Below are 20374 nucleotides of genomic sequence, written 5' to 3' on the forward strand. Positions count from 1 at the left end.
CAAAGTTCTAGACAATGGCTCAGAAACAGTGGTCTGAAACCTTTCTTCCTTTAAAGTAATTTTCTCCGGTATTTTGTTCCGGCAACAGAAAATTAAGGAAGGAAATGTGGAGGGAGCTCAGAGGGAAAGAGGAAAAATGAAGTGCGAGATTCGAAGACCAGATATCTTAAGGATCAAAACATGAAAAGCTTGAGCCTTGAGGAATGCAGGATTATAAAACAGTTGTCACCTTTTTTGTGTAGTTCAGAAAGCGTTCACTTAAATTGTTTCATCTGAGACTTTTGACACACCTGGGAGGCGGGGGGTGAGAAAATGAAGATTCATGATTCAGTGGAGTCAAGCCAGCTAATAAATGTCAGTTAGGATTAGGATTAGGATTCCCATCTCCGGGGAATAGAATGTCTTAATTACTCCGTGGAGACTTGAGGCACTGAGGAACAACTCAGCGCCTGCGGCAGGCATGCCAGAGTCACGTTTGTTCTCACCAAGTTGCGCGCTTACCAAGTCAACGTAGGAAAGGTGATTCTAGACATCTCAGTAAAATAAGTGTGGGTGTCACGGCTTTCAAATTTTGTGGAAAAAGAAGTCAAGAGTCCTAGAAGAATTCTTTTCTGAGATTTCTTTTTAAATGCTTTGTTGTATCTCTAACTACGGTGAAGCCAGAGCATACAGGCAGACGTTTCTGTAAGTCAGATGGCTTATAATGCTAGTTAGTTCAACCATATGCAAATAGAAGGCCTTGGCTAGCTGTCAGAAGATTGGCAATCAAATATCCACTTAGGCTTTATGGATTAAAACAAACAAACAAACAAACAAACATGTTTGTTTAAATTTTTTTAGATATTACAACACTGAGGAATCTATTTCCCTTTCTTCTATGCTTGACCATGAGACTTGATAAGATCTGAATTAAATCATCCACATTACGTATCAAAAATACGCAGAGTTGGTTTCCTTTTTACTTCTTTACACTTTACAGATATATGATGTAGAAATCTTGTGTATGGGTGTGGCGCATGAACGTGTTTGTGTGTGCGTCATAAAGGCGTGTGGCGGCCACAGGTCTTCCTTAATTGATTTTCTAGCTTATTTTTGAGACGTTTTCTCACTTGATCCTGGTATTGACTGATTTATTTAGGCTAGTTGGCCAGTGGGATTCAAGGATCTGCCTGTCTCTGCCCATCTAGTGTTGGGGTCATTGACACGAACCCCCACATCCAGCTTTTAAGTGATCTTGACTTAGCCCTAAATGCTTGCACAGCAAGTACTTTAACATGGAGCAATCTCCTTCCCTTCCTACAGATAGGAATATCTGTAATATATCCTACTTGCAAATTTTTATACAGCCTGTCACAAATAATATATGTTACATATATAAAGTATCAATGTCATCTTAGTATGATAATAAAAGATGAAAAGTTTGCAAATGAGCTGTTGGGTCTTCTCGAGGCTTAGACAAGTGTTATGTTTTAATGTCAGTGGAGAGAGTTGTGACCTTCTTGAACAATGGCATTTATGTAAAGAAAATGAGTAGGTCTATACATATAGAGCTCAATGATAAAACCTTTATAACTTTAGCTTTTGCTCTTTACTGTTAAATCTTTCTGCTCCTTTATTTCCTGCAGAGAAAGTCTGGAAGGAATAATAAAGAAAACCTGGCAGTTCTCTGAGAAGGTTGAATATAACGCAATCAAGGTTTTGCCATTCCAAGCAAATAGTTAAATTTTATGCTTTTCATGGCCCTTTGTATTCCTGCACTCCGCTTCTAACCAGTTTTCTCACATTCTTGTGGAAGAATTCAAGATGTTTAACTGTGAAACTGCTTCAATCCCACAGAATCTGTATTGTGATTTTCAAAGTTTAGTGTGTGCATCAAAAGCTTCAAGTTATTAAGAAGTATAAATGAATAAAATTATCCATGTCATTGGAAGCGTAGACCTTATCCTTGTATTTAAGCTTTTGACTTAATTCCAAAGATTGTGCAAAAAGTATCTTGCGTTAGGTCCACCTAATTCAATTTTCCACAGTTTACCTTAAAGTAAGTCCGTTTTCAATAAACTGAAACAGTGAAAAGTTTTATATTCTTAAACTATTTGATTTAATAAGAGATGTTTTCCCTTTGATCCAGGAAAGTTAAGTTGTTAAACAGTTTTCTTTTTATTTCCTAAAGGTGATTAAGGTGCATGAAATGCTCAGGTAGTTGACATATTTTAGGAATGTGGTTGTAAAGGCATGTGGTTGAAAAGCATGGCAATTTCAAAGTGTCCATGTCCCATGGAGGTGAGAATGGAGATGGCCAGCCTGTGTGTTTCCGGGTCTGCCCACACCAGAGGATGGAGCACAGAGGAGGTGAGGATAGATGTCATGTGAGGGTAGAAGTCTCGGCCAGGCTTTGCAGTGCAACACACTATGATGGCTGATGACACTTGCTTCTTTGGCTTCAAGCTCACGACTTGAACTCAGAACTCTACTTTTCTGCATCTATAGGAAATCATGAAATTTTCAGGTAAATGGTGGGAACTGGAAAAGATCATCCTGAGTGAGGTATCCCAGAAGCAGAAAGACACACAGGGTATATACTCACTCATAAGTGGATATTAGACATATAATATAGGATAAATGTACTAAAATCTGTACACCTAAAGAAGCTAATCAGGAAGGAGGACTCTGGCTAAGATGCTCAATCTCCATTCAGAAAGGCAAAGAGGATGGACATTGGAGGATGGAGAAAACAGGGAACAGGACAGGAGCCTACCACAAAGGGCCCCTGAAAGGCTCTACCCTGCTGGGTATCGAGGCAGATGTTGAGACTTATAGCCAAACTTTGGACAGAGTACAGGGAATCTTATAAAAGAAGTGGGAGATAGTAAGACCTGGAGAGGACATGAGCTCCACAAGGACAGCAACAGATCCTAAAAGTCTGGGCACAGGGTTCTTTTCTGAAACTAATACTCCAGCCAAGGACCACTCATGGAGATGGCCTGGAACCCCTGAACGGAGGTAGCCTATGGCAGTCCAGTGTCCAAGTGACCTCCATAGTAATGGGGACAGGAACTGTCTCCATGAACTGATTAGCCTTCTCTTTGATCACCTCCCCCAAGGGGGAAGCAGCCTTACCAGGCCACAGAGGAAGACAGTGCAGCCACGCCTGATGAGACTTGATAGACTAGGGTCAGAGGGAAGGGGAGGAGGACCTCCCTTTTCAGTGGACTGGGAGAGAGATAAGGGTAGGGAAGAGGGAGGGAGGATTGGGATGAGGGAAGGAGGGAGGTACAGGAGGGATACAAAGTGAATAAGCTATAATTAATAAAAATAAAAATAATTATATAAAAGCTGGGATATAACTGGTACATCAGATTTTATGTGTATACCTTTTGAAAGCTTGATCTTGCTGAGAAGGGATTTCTAAGTCAAGTTCTTATTACTGGCATAGGAATTTTCCTAATCTTCATGAGAAAAAAAAAATCTAGCATTTACCTAACCTTAATATCTTGATGGTGATTTTTCTATAGTGAAAAATATTCACATATAACCCCCACCCCTATATTATGTTCTGGTCTTATTGCTTCGCCAAAATTTTTGACAAAAGCAATTTAAGAAGAAAAAGCTTATCTGAGCTCACAGGTCCAGGGGATGAAGGCCATCAGGGCAGATGAAGTCTGCTGGCAAGAATAGGAGGCAGCAGTCAGACTATATGTAACCACAGTCAGACAGTGCAGAGCAGTGATGGTCGGTGCTCAGCCTACCCTCTTGTTTTTGCCTGGCATGACAGTTAAAGTGCATCTTCTCACCTCTCCCAACCTGACATAGAAAACTCACACACATGCCAAGCGGTGTGGCTGTGGTTAGTCTAGAGCAGTGGTTCCCAATCTCCCTAAGGCTGTGGCGTTCACGTTCTGATGATCCCGACCATAAGATTATTTTCATTGAAACTTCATAACTGTACTTTTGCTATTCTTATAAACTGATGTAAATATTTTTGTAGATAGAGATTTGTCAAAGGGGGGGGATGTGACTTACAAATTGAGAACCTCTGTTCTAGACTCTGTCAAGTTGAGCTTAATATGAACTTTTACTACCACCCATAAAAGAAAATTTAAATCAGTACCTGTTAGAGAAAGTGGAGGATGTTAATAATTGTACAACTGAGTGGTTTCACAGATAATAACTGGATAACAGATAATAATTGGTTTCTTGACAACAGAAACTACTTTCAATTATTTGTTTTTAACGAAGTCTCACATCATGATAAATCACTATGTAATTCTTTTTTTTTTCTCTTTCTCTTTTCTTTTTTGTAAGCAAGTTCTCACTGTGTAGCTCTAGCTGGCCTGAAACATACTGACCATGGTGGCCCCTGCCTCCCAAATGCAGAAACTAAAGACATACTATGTCCAGCATGTGTTCTTTGTAATATACTTTGTGGGGAATTCAAAACATTATCATGCTGCTTATGTGACTTCTTTCTCATTTCTCTCTGTATTTATGTGATCAAGTTTCATCATATCTCTGTTAAAATATTATTAGTGCTAATACTGGGCTTACACTGTTTTAATAAGAAGAAATGTGCTTTAGATGAACACAAGTTAATTCGATAAAAAAATACACCTGAAAGGGGTATTTCCAATATGATTTTACCTTTCAGAAGAAAAAAAACCTCAATTATGATATATTATATACTTCTGTTGTACTGAGCAATTGTGTATGAACTCTTTGGAAAATGTGTTTGGGATTTTTGCCTTCATTTTTACTTTTATGGTTTAGAGATATAGTATCACTGAAATTTCGGTGTACAGTCAGATTTTTCAACTGAGACTTATAGGACAATAAAAAAATATTTTATATGTGAAATATATCACTGAAATATTATGACATATTTTAATTATTTTAGATATGTTTTAAGGATTCTGAAAAATCAAACGGATTGGATGAAAGTCAGAGATCTCCTCCAGGCCTCAAAAAGCCAGAATAATCATAGCCACCAGGTGCCCCAGCCTGCGGGGCTTCAACGTGGATTCCTAAGGGAGGAGAGTGGAAGGAATAGGGGGAAGGGACAAGAAGCGCAAGGAAGGAAGCCAAGTCTGTTTGTCTGATCAAAGCTTCCGTTTATTAGAAATTTTTACCCAACTTATACAGGGAGAAGGCAGGAAAAGGGGGAAGGTAATTAGCTGCTGCAGGAGACAGGAAGAGTGCTCTCATGTGTTAAATAGAGTACCTGCAAGATACCATAGGGATGTTTTCTCACGGATGCTCTAACAAACGGATGTCCTCACAACCTATCACCCATGAGTTAGGGTCCTAGATAACTTTCACTAAATAGCTTTAGGTCTCCACCAAATGACCTTTGCTCACTATTTGGCTTTGGCCTAGTAAACACCTTTTGTCTCCACTAGATAGCTTTGACTCACTAATTGACTTAGGCTTCAGTAGATAGCTTTGGCTCCCAGCAACCAGGAACAATAAACTTAAATTCCAGAAGCATTTAAAATATGTCAAATGCATCTTTATTCCCGCTTTAACTTAGACAAAGAGGCAGGGAACTTTGGTTCTGCATATTTAACTGAATATCCCTAAGTCTACCAGTGAGTCAGTTGGGTGTGACCCTTAAGTGACTTTTTGTTTTGTTTTCCTATTGCGCGTTGACACACACCTGAAAACCTCATGCTTTAAACCTGCTGTTACCTCATTTGTTTTCTCTTCTGGATTGCTCTTTCCAATACTCAAGCTTTCTGTGTTCTCTTCACACCCTGATCAAATAACAACAGAGCCCAGAGTAAGCTCTCTGTAAAGTCTGTGAGGACCTGACATGGAGACAGCCAGTTTGGGGGCATTTGTACTGTTTGCAGGAACTAGCCACTGGAGCAAGGGAAGAACCATGTTTTATTTGGTTTCATTTCATTTTGAAAAGTCCTGAGCATTAAAGCCATGCAGCATTTATTTTGGACCTTGGTGACACAAATTAGTGAGTGTTCAAGCCAAGAAAATTTAATATCTTTTAAACTGTGTTAATTTGCGGTTTTTACAATTGAAGTCTTTCTTCAATAATGTTGTCCAGATTCATCAGCATTGTAGCTTGTTACAGAATTTCTTTCCCACTTAAGGCTGGACAATATTCGTGTCTCCATAGAACACATATTCATGTCCTTTTATTTGTCAAAGTCTGCTTCGTTGCTTCCACCTTTGAGCTGCTGAAACTATTAGCACCATGAGAGTGTGCAGATATTTCCCTGTGATCTGGCCTTCAGGTCTTCCGACATACTCTCTGGAATTGCTGGCCAAATAATAAATCTGTTATTTTTTGCTTTTGAGAAATCACCTCTTTACATTCCACTTAGAGTTTGAAGAGCATAGTTCCTTCATTTTCCTGGTATCTATTACTATATGTGTTTTTGAAGATAATTACCACATAATAATCATCCTAACAGTTGTAAGGGCTTGCCTTGCTGCACTTTTAATGCATATTTTCCCAGTAACTGGCAGTATTGCCTATGTTTCCATATATTTAATGCAAATACTAATACTTAAATTTCTAGTACTCTCCAAAGACGGCAAAATATTTCTTTAGCCTTTACAATAACACTAAAAGAAATTATGGGGGACTTTGTTTAAGAAGGTACAATGCTATGGCACATAAGGCCAGGCCAAAATATATTAGCATCTGATAAAGTTGCAAAGTTAGTCAAGGATACTACTTGAAGAGAAAAACTAATATTGGTTAATCTTCCATTGTTTTCTCTAGCTCTAAGATGAAACGTTCTTATCTCAAAAATTCCCTCAAACAGCCGGAAGCTTCTATTTTCAAAGGTTTTATTAAAAGTCACTAGGAAAAAAAGTGTGTATCCTTTCACACTAGTAAGATTCTATTGTGTAGTTCATGTTTCTGTGGTAACAGATTGATTAATCCCAACATTTTATGCTCTGCCCATGAGCCTAATACATGGATTGAAAACTACATTATCTAGAGCTGTAGTAAACAATTCTTCCAGTAAAGGTTTCTGTGGCTTCTATAAAGTCACATTTAGAATTCTTTATTCAACAACCTTACAAAAAATTGGGACGTCAAAGGTAAATGTTGTAATTCCCAGCTTAAAATATTGAGAACTATATTGAAAACTGATTGAGAATCAATCAATCAATTGAGAAAAATTGGTTCAAGCTCTCATGAGAGACTAGAAGACTGAAGTAGTGATGAAGTGGTATGCAAATCAGGTGAAAAATTAGGACAGCTTTGAAAGTATTTAGGATATCAGGTTCATAAGTTAAAGCTTTCCTCCAAATATTATGGTTCCTTCTCAGTTTCCCCCATCCTTCCATTTTCAATTCGTGATTTTGGTCCATTTATTTGCATCTCAGTTGCTTAAATGACTTTACGCTGTAAATACTAGCGCATTTCACTGATTATTTTTTGATTTGTTTTATAAGTATAGATGAACGGTGGTGTTTTAGCTGACCATCCTTGCAACCGTGCTCTCACAAGGTCATTTTCTATCCATTTACTAAGCACTAAATTTAGGTTTTATTGTTGCACTGACAGGAAAATGAGTAGTCTGTAAAAGAGTGTAATGCCATGAAAAAGCTTTAAGCATCCTGTTGTTGTTGCTTGTTTAGCTCTTGCCTTGGGTCTTTATAGAGACAAGGTCTCACTGTGTAACCTAAATTGGCTGTAAACCACTGAATGCAGGCAGTCCTCAACACAATCTGTGTATTTCTGCCTCACGAGTGTTGCAGGATCAAAGGTGTGCACCATCACACCTAGTCTTAAAACTGTTGAGGTTTTGCCGGAGGCTCTGATTTCCTTGGGAAGTTATGCTGTCTTATTTATTTAACTTAAAGATGTTGACTGGGGACAGGATGGAGCAGCATTCCAATGAACTTATGCAGCATGCACATGCACCTCCCTCCCCAAGTCATCAGCCATCCTTCTACAAGGACAGAAGAGTGAGAGACTGCTGAATATTTAGGTTGTGGGTTGTGTCTTCATGCTTCAGATGAGGAGCAAGGTGATGATGCTTCTTCCAAGGTTTGTGGGCGAGAGCTGGACTCTCCTGAGTGAAATGTTTTTCTCGTACAGTTATCTTTGGGTTTGATGAACAGCACTTTTGATACATCCTGATGCAGTCATCAAGCACACTCTGTCTTGGGCATCTGAGTACACCGAGATGCACAGAGCCCAGAAAATTTGGCCAAGGAAATAAAATCAGAATAGCCGTTTTCAGTATAAACAGAAACGAGAATTGGGCTCTCATTTAGTCTGAGTGATTCGGTTATAGGGAATGATAAATGTGTTATAAAGATAAGTGCAGCACAGATCCAGTGCTATGTGCTGCCAAGTTACAGAATATAGGCTTCCTACAGGGTAGAAATCTCACTGAAAGTGGGAATGAGTTAATTGAATAGACTCTGTGTTCAATGCTTACTATTCTAGTTATTAATTAAGAAATGACCATTTGCACATTAAGGGAATAAATACAACCCCAAATACTAACTCACTGTTCTCCTCCATGGAGGGTATAATTTGATCCCCAGTCCTATGCACCATATATGCTAGGCAGAACTTTTCAACATTGTTAACATTAACCTTAAGCTCCATGACATTCGGGTGAAATTCACATGGAAAGGACGCACAAATGTCACTAGCAACCTTTCCTATACACTATGGTGAACTGAGTAAGATTTCTGTTGCTTTTATTTAGAAACACACAATGTTATTCTATTTTCACTCAAGGGTGTTAACATTTTTACTGTTAGCATTAATTTGTTTTCTTTTAATTATGCAATTACTCCGTTGATTTTCCTTGGTAAAATGGAAAAATACCTCAACTGCCAGATGCTGATGTTCTGAGGGTCTTAATGTCTGGTCTCATTAGGTTTCTGGTTTTGGCTTGTAAAAGTTTATGGACTCAGTATTTGTTTATGTTGGGGAATTTCACTGGCACATTTTAAGGATATGGTTACCATTTTCTGTAGATGATTTTTGCCAATGTTTGTCCTTCATTATCATCATGATGGAAGTTTTCAGTGTCTGAGCCTCTGCAGTTCTGATAGGTTTAGCCTATTCTAAAAGCATTAATCAAATACCTGCTGCATGTTTTTTCAAAAAATATTTTTTGTTCTTTATCTTTGAAAGCTCATGTTTATCTAGAGAAAGTCTGTGAATCAAGAAAATTTGGTTTATATTTTTAAAAAACATTGACTTGAAATTTAATGCTAAGCATCTTCAAAGGGTAGTTTTGTCTTGTGATTTTTAACATCTAAGTAAATACGAAGAGCTGTTTGTGAGTCTAACAGTATTGTCTAAAAGAAGACACAGACTTGAACTTCTCTTACTTAATACCATCCCATCTTCTCCATCACAGGAAATCTTTTTTTTAATTTAATTGTATTTTATTGTATTAATTACACTTTATTCACTTTGTATCCCCCCCATAAGCCCCTCCGTCCTCCTCTCTCATTCCCACCCTCCCTCCCCCTTCTTCACGCATGCCCCTCCGCAAGTCCACTGATAGGGGAGGTCCTCCTCTCCTTCCTTCTGACCTTAGTCTATCAGATCTCATCAGGAGTGGCTGCATTGTCATCTTCTGTGGCCTGGTAAGGCTGCTCCCCCCTCGGGGGGGGGGTGATCAAAGAGCAGGCCAATCAGATTATGTCAGAGGCAGTCCCTCTTCCCATTACTATGTAACTCACTTGGACACTAAACTGCCATGGGCTACATCTGTGCAGGGGTTCTACGTTATCTCCATGCATGGTACGTGGTTGGAGTATGAGTCTCTGGGAAGAGCCCTGTGTTCAAATTTCTGGTTCTGTTGCTCTCCTTGTGGGGTTCCTGTACTCTACAGATCTTACTATTTTCCACTTCTTACATAAGATTCCATGCACTCTACCCAAAAGTTGGCCATAAGTTTTAGCGTCTGCTTTGATAGTCTGCAGGGCAGAGCCTTTCAGAGGCCCTCTGTGGCAGGTTCCTAGGTTGTTTCCTGTATTCTTCTTCTGATGTCCATCCTCTTTGCCTTTCAGGATGGTGATTGAGCATTTTAGTTTCTTTAGATGTACAGATTTGAGTAGGTTTATCCTATGTTATATGTCTATATGAGTGAGTATATATGTTATATATATATATATCCTATGTTATATGTCTATATGAGTGAGTCTTTCTGCTTCTGGGACATCTCACTCAGGATGATCCTTTCCAGGTCCCACCATTTACCTGCAAATTTCATGATTTCCTTATTTTTTATTGCAGAGTAATACTCCATTGTGTAGATGTACCACAATTTCTGCATCCATTCTTCAGTTGAGGGGCATCTGGGCTGTTTCCAGCTTCTGGCTATTACAAATAAAGCTGCTACAAACATGGTTAAGCAAATGTCCTTTTTGTGTACTTGAGCCTCTTTTGGATATATGCCCAGGAGTGGTATGGCTGGATCTTGAGGAAGCGCTATTCCTAGTTGTCTGAGAAAGGACCAGATTGATTTCCAGAGTGGTTGTACAAGTTTACATTCCCACAAACAGTGGAGGGGGATTCCCCTTTCTCCACAACCTCTCCAGCATGTGTTGTCACGTGAGTTTTTCATCTTGGCCATTCTGATGGGTGTAAGGTGAAATCTGAAGGTCGTCTTGATTTGCATTTCCCTAATGGCTAATGAGGTTGAGCATTGCTTTAAGTGTTTCTCTGCCGTTCGATATTCTTCTACAGAGAGTTCTCTGTTTAGTTCTGTTCCCCATTTTTTAATTGGATTACTTGGTTTGCTGCTTTTCAGCTTCTTTAGTTCTTTATATATACTGGATATGAGTCCTCTGTCAGATAAAGGGTTTGTGAAGATTCTTTCCCAATCTGTAGGCAGGCGCTTTGTTTTGATGATGGTGTCCTTTGCTTTGCAGAAGCTTTTCAGTTTCATGAGGTCCCATTTATTGATTGTTGTTCTTAGAGCCTGTGCTGTTGATGTTCTGTTCAGGAAGTTGTCTCCTGTACCAATGAGTTCTAGGGTCTTCACCACTTTTTCTTCTAACCGATTTAATGTGTCAGGTTTTATGTTGAGGTCTTCGATCCACGTGGACTTTAGTTTTGTGCAGGGTGATAAGTATAGATCTATTTGCATTTTTCTACTTGTAGACATCCAGTTAGACCAGCACCATTTGTTGAAGATGCTATCTTTTTTCCATTGTATGGTTTTCGCATCTTTGTCAAAAATCAGGTGTCCATAAGTGTGTGGGTTTATTTCTGGGTCTTCTGTTCAGTTCCATTGATCCACCATTCTCTTTTTATGCCAGTACCATGCAGTTTTTATTACTGTTGCTCTATAGTACAGCTTAAGATCAGAGATGGAGATACCTCCAGAACATGTTTTATTGCAGAGGATTGTTTTAGCAATTCTGGGTTTCTTGTTATTCCATATGAAGTTGAGAATTTTTTTTCATGTCTGTAAAGAATTGTGTTGATAATTTGATGGAAATTGCATTGAGTCTGTAGATTGCTTTTGGTAAGATGTTTTGGTAAGATTTTTACTATGTTAATCCTGTCAAGCCATGAACATGGGAGATCTTTCCATCTTCTGATATCTTCTCCTAATTCTTTCTTCAGAGACTTGAAATTTTTTTCATACAAGTCTTTGACCTGCTTGGTTAGGATTACACCTAGGTACTTTATGTCATTTTTGGCTATTGTGAAGGGTGTTGTTTCCCTAATTTCTTTCTCAGCCCTTTTGTCTTTTGTATACAGGAGGGCTACTGATTTTTTTAAGTTAATTTTGTATCCGGCCACTTTGATGAAGGTGTTTATCAGCTGTAGGAGTTCCCTGGTGGAGTTTTTGGGGTCACTCACATATACTATCATATCATCTGCAAAGAGTGATAATTTGACTTCTTCCTTTCCAATTTGTATCCCCTTGATCTCCTTCAACTGTCTTATTGCTCTAGCAAGGACTTCCAGCACTATGTTGAAGAGATATGGAGAGAGTGGGCAGCCTTGTCTTGTCCCTGATTTCAGTGGGATTGCTTTAAGTTTCTCTCCATTCAGTTTGATGTTGGCTATAGGCTTGCTGTATATCGCCTTTACTCTGTTTAGATATGTGCCTTGTATCCCTGATCTCTCCAATACTTTAAACATGAATGGATGTTGGATTTTGTCAAAGGCTTTTTCAGCATCTAGGGAGATTATCATGTGGTTTTTTTTTTCTTTCAGTTTGTTAATATGGTGGATCACATTGATGGATTTCCATATATTGAACCACCCCTGCATACCTGGGATGAAGCTTACTTGGTCATGGTGGATGATATCTCTGATGTGTTCTTGTATTTAGTTTGCAAGTGTTTTGTTGAGTATTTTTGCATCAATGTTCATAAGGAAGACTGGCCTGAAATTTTCTTTCTTTGCTGGGTCTTTGTGAGGTTTATGTACCAAGGTGACTGTGGCGTCATAGAATGAGTTTGGTAATGTTCCTTCTGTTTCTATTTTGTGGAATAGTTTGAAGAGAACTGGAGTTAGCTCTTCTTTGAAGGTCTAGTAGAATTCTTCTGAAACCATCTGGTCCTGGGCTTTTTTTGGATGGGAGATTTTCGATGACCACTTCTATTTCCTTGGAGGATATAGGACTATTTAATTGATTTACCTGGTCCTGATTTAGCTTTGGTTGAATCGATCAAGAAAATTGTCTATTTCATTTAAATTTTCAAATTTTGTTGCATATAGACTTTTGAAGTAAGTCCTAATGATTGCTTGGATTTCCTCAGTGTCTGTACTTATGTCCCCCTTTTCATTTCTGATTTTGTTGATTTGGATGGTGTCTCGCTGCCTTTTAGTTAGCTTGGCTAAGGGTTGTCTATCTTGTTGATTTTCTCAAAGAACCAGCTCTTGGTTTCATTAATTCTTTGAATTGTTTTATTTGTTTCTAATTGATTGATTTCAGCCCTGAGTTTGATTATTTCCAGCCGTCTGCTCCTTCTTGGTGTGTCTGCTTCTTCTTTTTCTAGGGTTTTTAAGTGAGCCATTAAGTTGCTTGAATGCGCTGTCTCAAATTTCTTCTTGAAGGCACTTAGTGCTATGAAGTTTCCTCTTAGCACTGCTTTCATTGTGTCCCACAAGTTTGGGTATGTTGTGTCTTCATTTTCATTGAGTTCTAGGAAGATTTTAATTTCTTTCTTTATTTCTTCCCTGACCCAGCTGTCTTTTAGTAGCAAGTTGTTCAGTTTCCATGTATGTGTAGGCTTTTTGCTATTTTTGTTGTTACTGAGGTCCAGCTTTATTCCATGGTGATCAGACAGGATACAAGGGATTATTTCAATCTTCTTGTATCTGATGAGGCTTGCTTTGTGACCAACTATGTGGTCTATTTTGGAGAAGGTTCCATGAGGTGCTGAGAAGAAGGTAAATTCTTTTGTGTTTGGGTGTAAGGTTCTGTAAATGTCTGTTAGGTCCATTTGATTCATGACCTCTGTTAGAGATATTGTTTCTTTGTTTAATTTCTGTTTAGTTGACCTGTCCTTTGTTGAGAGTGGGGTGTTGAAGTCTCCCACTATTAGTGTGTGGGGATCTATGTGTGGTTTAAGTTTTATCAATGTTTCTTTCACAAATGTGGGTGCCCTTGTATTTGGGGCATAGATGTTCAGGATTGTGATGTCTTCTTGGTGGAATTTTCCCTTGATGAGTATGAAGTGTCCTTCCCCATCTCTTTTGATTAATTTTGGTTGAAAGACTATTTTATCAGATATTAGAATGTCTACTCCTGCTTGCTTCTTTCGTCCATTTGCTTGAAAAGCTGTCTTCTATCCCTTTACCCTCAGGTAATGTCTATCTTTGTGACTTAGGTGTGTTTCTTGTATACAACAGATTGCTGGGTTTTGTTTATGCATCCATTCTGTTTGTCTGTGTCTTTTTTTTTTTTGGAGAATTGAGTCCATTGATGTTGAGAGAGATTAATGACTAGTGGCTGTTAGATCCTTTGATTTTGATGTTGGCTGTGGTCATAAGGTTGTGTGCTTGGTTGCTTTTTGTTTTACTGTAGTGGGGTTATTTATTTCCTGTGTTTTTTTGAAAGTAGCTAGTTTTCTTGGGTTGTATTTTTCCTTCTAGTGTCTTCTGTAATGCTGGATTTGTGTGTAGGTACTGTTGAAATTTGTTTTTATCATTGAATATCTTGTTTTTTCCATCTATGAGGACTGAGAATTTTGCTGGATATAGCAGCCTGGGCTGACATCTGTGTTCTCTTAGGGTCTGCATGATATCTGTCCAGGCCCTTCTAGCTTTCATAGTCTCTGTTGAAAAGTCAGGTGTGATTCTAATGGGTTTGCCATTATATGTTACTTGGCCTTTTTCCCTTACAGCTTTTAGTATTTTTTTTTCTTTGTTCTGTATACTTACTGTTTTGATTATTATGTGGCGGGAGGATTTTCTTTTCTGGTCTAATTTATTGGGTGTTCTGTAGGTCTCATGTATTCTTACTGGCCTCTCCTTTAAGTTGGGGAAATTTTCTCCAATGATTTTGTTGAAAATATTTTCTGGGCCTTGGAGGAGGGAATCTTCTTTTTCCTCTATTCCTATTATTCTTAGGTTTTGTCTTTTTATGCTGTCTTGAATTTCTTGGATGGTTTGTGTCAGTAATTTTTTAGATTTAACATTTTCTTTGACAGATACATCTATTTCTTCCATCGTATCTTCCACACCTGAGATTCTTTCTTCCATTTCTTGTAGTCTATTGGTTATGCTAACCTCTATAGTTCCTGTTTTCTTCCCTAAGTTCGTTCTCTCCACAATTTCCTCCATTTGTGTTTTCTTTAATTTTTCCAATTCTATCTTCAGATCATGAGCTGTTTTGTTGATTTTCTTCACCTACCTGACTGTATTTTCTTGTTTTTCCTTCAATTCCTTCAGCTGTTTGTTTGAACAATCCTCTGTTTCTTTTATTTCTTTCAGTGATTTAAGCATTTCCTCTCTAAATGCCACAAACTGTTTGGCTACAGCTTCCTCTATTTCTTTACGGATGGCCATAATCTGTTTGAGTTTATCTTCCTTTAGGTCTTTACGCATTTTATTTGTTTCCTCTGTTATCCTCTTCAAGAGCATAAATGTTATGTCATCTTGTTGACTTTCAATTATCCTAGGGTGTCCAGGGCTACTTGCCCCTAGATAACTGGGTTTTGGAGATGCCATATTGCTCTGTCTTTTGTTGGTTGAGCTCTTATACTGGCCTCTACCCATTGGGCTATCTTAGGTGTTTGAAGTTAGTTTCTGGTGGTTCCTGGAATCCTGTGGTGGAGAGAATCCCTTTGCCAGGAAGATGGTTTTTCCTGAAGGAAACCTCAGCTTTTTGGGTATAGTCACTGGATGGCCAGTGTTTTACATGAGTTGCCACTGTTCACCTCAGGCATAGATACCTGAGTGGTAACTGTGGTCCGTGTTAGTCGAGAGGGCTCTCCTCTCATCCGGAGAAGTCCTGAAGACAGCTGCCCTGCTTCTGGATTTCTTGCTGTAAATTTAGTGATCTGCTGCTGTAACTTTTGTGTCCTGTGGTTTGGTCAGTTTTGTTAGGGGTAACTGGTTGTCCTTTGGAGCAGTATCTGGGGGTTGATCTCGGGGATTCTGGGCTTTTGTAGATCTGAGGTTGGGGCTCTGTGCCCCAGTACCCAAGTGGTAATCTGTGGCAGGTGGGTACCTCTCTCCTGGTAACAGCAGGTTATCTGGCGTACAGCAGGTCCCTGGGCTGGTCTGTGGGCCCTTTTCCAGGGACATACTGGGTGGCCTAAGTCAGTCCCCTTTGCTTCGTTCCCTGTGAGGATTTCTCCGGACAGTGACTCCCAGTCTCTGGTGTCCTGAGGCGCATAGCTCTATCTGTGCTCTCAGCTGGAGCCCAGTTCAGTGATGGTGGCTCGTACCTGATGGTCTGTGAGACTTTTTCCAGGGAAAGACTGGGTGACCCAAGTCAATACCATTTCCTTCCTTCTATGTGGGGCTTTCTCCCAACAGGGACTTGCAGTCTCAGTTGCCCTGGGGCGCACAGCTCTGACTGTGCCAGAAAGCTAGCATGCAGCAACTGTCTGTGCTTGTAGCTGGAGCCCAGTTCAGTGATGGTGGCTCGTACCTGCTGTCTGCAAGACTTTTTCCAGGGAAAGACTGGGTGACCCAAGTCAGAACCGTTTCCTTCCTTCCCTGCATCACAGGAAATCTTAAATTAAAATATTATCACAACCCTGTGATTTTCTTAGGTCCTTTTCTGGTGGTCTAGATCACCCACAGAAAAATGCGATGAAGAGAAACAACTTTGAAAATATTTATTCTGATAAATGTAGGAAACTGATCATTAAAAACCAAATATTTGAATTTCATACATTATACTGACGTTTAAGTATTTTTTTTCCATGTTGGAAGCACAACTCTCTTGTCCCCTTACTGATGGAATCACAAGTCAAGCCAGAGAGCTCTGATTGAAGCCATCACATTATGTTAGGTTCCACACTACGAGGAAAGTGAAACGGAAAAACAAGGCTAAGTAAACGGCAAGGCATGCCAACCTTTCTTTTTTTTTCCTTGTGACTTAGATTAAAAATGTTTAAATTGGTTAGAAGAAAAAGTGGGGAAGAGTCTAGAACTCATTGGCACAGGAGACAACTTCCTGAACAGAACACCAACAGCACAGGCTCTAAGAGCAACAATCAATAAATGGGACCTCATGAAACTGAAAAGCTTCTGTAAAGCAAAGGACACTGTGGTCAGAACAAAACGACAGCCTACAGACTGGGAAAGGATCTTCATCAACCCTACATCTGACAGAGGGCTGATATCCAGAATATATAAAGAAGTCAAGAAGTTAAAAAGCAACAAATCAAAAAAAATAAAATAAAATAAAAAAGCAACAAATCAATCCAATTAAAAAATGGAGTACAGAGCTAAACAGAGAATTCTCAATACAGGAATACTGAATGGCAGAGAAAGACTTAAAGAAATATCCAGTGACCTTAGTCATCAGGGAGATACAAATCAAAACGACAGAGATTTCATCGTATACCCATCAGAATGGCTAAGATAAAAAACTCAAGAGATAATACATGATAGAGAGGATGTGGAGAAAGTGGAACCCTCCTCCATTGCTGGTAGAAATGTAAACTTGTACAACCACTTTGGAAATCAGTCTGGTTCTTTTTCAAACAATTAGGAATAGTGCTTCCTCAAGATCCAGCTATACCACTCCTTGGCATATATCCAAAACATGCTCAGCCACATGTATTCAACCATGTTCATAGCAGCTTTATTTGTAATAGACAGAACCTGGAAACAACCCAGATGTCCCTCAATGGAGGGATGGATGTTGAAATTTTGGTACTTTTACACAATGGAATACTACTCAGTAATTAAAAACAAGGTAATCATGAAATTTGCAGGCAAATGGTGGGATCTAAAAATGATCATCCTGAGTGAGGTATTCCAGAAGCAAAAAAAACACACATGGCATATACTCACTTATAACTGGATACTAGGCATATAATATAGGATAAACCTACAAAAATCTGTACACCTAAGGAAGATAAACAAGAAGGAGGACCCTGGTAAGATAATCAATCCTCACTCAGAAAGACAAATGGGATGGACATTGGAAGAAAGAGAAAACAGGAAACAGGACAGGAGCCTACTACAGAGTGCCTCTGAAAGATTCTCCCCAGCAGTGTATCAAAGCAGATGCTGAGACTCATGGCCAAACTTTGGGTAGAGTGCAGGGAATCTTATGAAAGAAGGGGGAGCTAGAAAGACCTGGAGAGAACAGGAGCTCCACAAGGAGAGCAACAGTACCAAAATATCTGGGCACAGGGGTCTTTTCTGAGACTGATACTCCAACCAAGGCATGGATATTGCCTAGAACCCCTGCCCATCTGTAGCTCGTGGCAGCTCAATATTCAAATGAGTTCCCTAGTAAAGGGAACAGGGACTGTCTCTGACATGAACTCAGTGGCAAGCTCTCTGATCACCTCCCTCTCGGGGGAGCAGCCTTGCCAGGCCACAGAGGAGGACAATGCAGCCAGTCCTGATGAGACCTGATAAGCTAGGGTGAGATGGAAGGGAAGGAGGACCTCACCTATCAGTGGACTTGGAGAGGGGCATAGGAGAAGATGAGGGAGGGAGAGTAGGATTGGGAGGGAATGAGAGAGGGGGCTAAATCTGGGATACAAAGTGAATAAACTGTAATTAATATAAAAATAAAGTAAAAAATGTTTAACTCTTAGAGTCTTAAATTTTCCTCTTTAAAATGTTTTTTTTAAGTTGACAGACATAGCCTAAAGGATCACTTCATATTTTTTACCTTGAAAACAAAAGGCAGATGAAAATTTATTTTGCCATGTCAATATTTTGTCTTTTTTTACAGCTGCAGATGTTTTTTGAGACATTCCTAAGGACAAGTTCACCTCTGCAGGCACTGGACAACATGAAGGAAGCAATTAGCAAGCTCCTCTTGGTGGCGGAGGTGTTCAGTGAAGAAGCCTCTACTCTGGGACCAAAGACTCTCCATAGGTGGGAGAGAGACAGACAGAGACAGATGACGGGGGTGGGAGGGATCATAAAAGTCAATAGTGAAAAAACTTATTTAAAGTAAATAGTACTTGGAAAACTGTCAATGCATCATAACATGATCTTCTAAACATGTATGGCCTAATTTATAGATTTTAAAACTTTAGAGTGTGTTACATGTCATTTGTTTGCATCCAAATAATATGGCAAGAAATAGACTACAGAGCTTATCATTATCATCCTCATCATTATTACCTTTCAAGCAATCTTACTTTTCAGACTAGACTAACCTGGAACTTATGACCCTCTTGTCTCTGCCTCCTAAGTGCTGGGTCTACAAGTCTGTGCTTGGGTCCTAAAATTAATTTGAAATTGTAGCCACATTTCTAGTATTTTTATCAAATATACTAAATATTGGCTAGTTATAACTTTATCTATACATAATACATTTTGTTCTCAAATGTCCTAATTTCAAAATGCTGAGAAAGAAACAAACGCTTTTGCTAACAGAATTCACTCACCTATACCCTCATACCTCAGCTTCTTTAGACTTAGCTTACTGCCTTTATTCTAAGGAAGTGTTGTCTAGTTTGCCAAAAATGGAGAGGTGCTCACTCTCACATCCTGCATGCCTTTGTGTGGAGCATGGAGGCCTTGGAGACTTCTCCTCATATTAAGGTTCTTATGGAATAACATCACTGGTTATTGTAATGTCTCATGGAGAATGGAGGCATATTTGCATATTCTTTAATGAACAAAAGATATTCAAATCCTGCACAGTCCATTTCCCGTGCTTTTCTATTATTCACACCACTCACCTTTTAACTTGTTGAAATTTAGCTGTATCATCAGTTATTAACAGTGAAATAGCAGATAGTAGAGTAAGCTTAGCAAAGGAGTATGCTGTCCTGTTACCCTGTGTTTTTCCTTCCAGATGTAGACAGTGTTTTCAGCTTTTAACATTTGATGTTGGCTATGGAGAGCTGGGGTATCCTGTGGTGCTCCAGGTGAGTGTTCAGGATGAAGTGTGTGTGTCGGGAGAGTGTGTTCTCATTCACAGTTGATTAACGACAACTTGCATTACAGTCATCACAGGCTCATGTGGCCATGACTCCTAACAAGCTGGGAGAGTCTGTTGTAATCACCACTGTGGACATGCTAGGACAAACACGAAGTTGTCTAGAGTTCCTCTGAATTCGTGAACCAAAAATGGTAGTAAGTCAAGTATGTGTTCATGGAGGAAAGCAAGACATATCAACAATAGCAAACCCAAGATGACCCAGGGTGCTTGCATGGTGTCATGAAAATGTAGCTCTGTCATTGGTCTACATCTTCATTAAAAAGCCTTGGGGAGTAAAGAGACTTCTCAGTGGCAGAATTCTTGCTTGGACCGCACTAGGTCCTAGGTTTGATCCCCAGCAATACTAAACATATAAAAATGGATATTTTGGAAAAAAGTGCAATATATTATCTTTCATGAACAAATATGTGTGAGATATAAAGAGTTTCAAGATAAGCTAGAGTAACTTTGAAAAAAAAATCCATGCTCCCATACGTAGAATGAATATCACCTTCATTAGAAACACTACCCAGGCTTAGAAAGCTGTTAGCCTCCGGATGACCACTAGATGTCAGCTCTGGTCTACAATCCAACCTGAATAAATCATGACTTAGAATTCATTCAGTGCAAGGTCTCCTCTCCTTCTCTTCCTCCAAAGGTACATGAGCATTTAAAAGTTCAAGATGATGAGCATTTCAGTTTGGAGGACCAAAATACAGAAAAAGTTATTCTAACAGATACCTTCAGCTTCCTCTTCTCCAATGCATCTTCACTTTCCACATTTTCTGAGATATTGCAGAGGCTTTATAGACCAGGGACATTTGAGG

At 39.2% G+C, this 20374-nt stretch overlaps 1 protein-coding gene across 2 annotated transcripts in view; it reads left to right on the forward strand.

The window, feature by feature from the left end:
• Positions 1-20374, forward strand: part of Cped1 (cadherin like and PC-esterase domain containing 1) — a 260260-nt gene that overhangs the window by 120029 nt on the left and 119857 nt on the right. For both annotated transcript variants that reach the window (XM_060373786.1, XM_060373787.1), the window contains exons 7-9: positions 18345-18490; positions 19422-19494; positions 20206-20373. In XM_060373786.1, the coding sequence (XP_060229769.1) occupies positions 18345-18490; positions 19422-19494; positions 20206-20373 (387 nt within the window). The remainder of the gene's footprint in view (positions 1-18344; positions 18491-19421; positions 19495-20205; position 20374) is intronic.

The sequence above is a fragment of the Meriones unguiculatus genome, chromosome 21, assembly GCF_030254825.1.
Source record: "Meriones unguiculatus strain TT.TT164.6M chromosome 21, Bangor_MerUng_6.1, whole genome shotgun sequence".
In the NCBI taxonomy this organism is placed as follows: Eukaryota; Metazoa; Chordata; class Mammalia; order Rodentia; family Muridae; genus Meriones; species Meriones unguiculatus.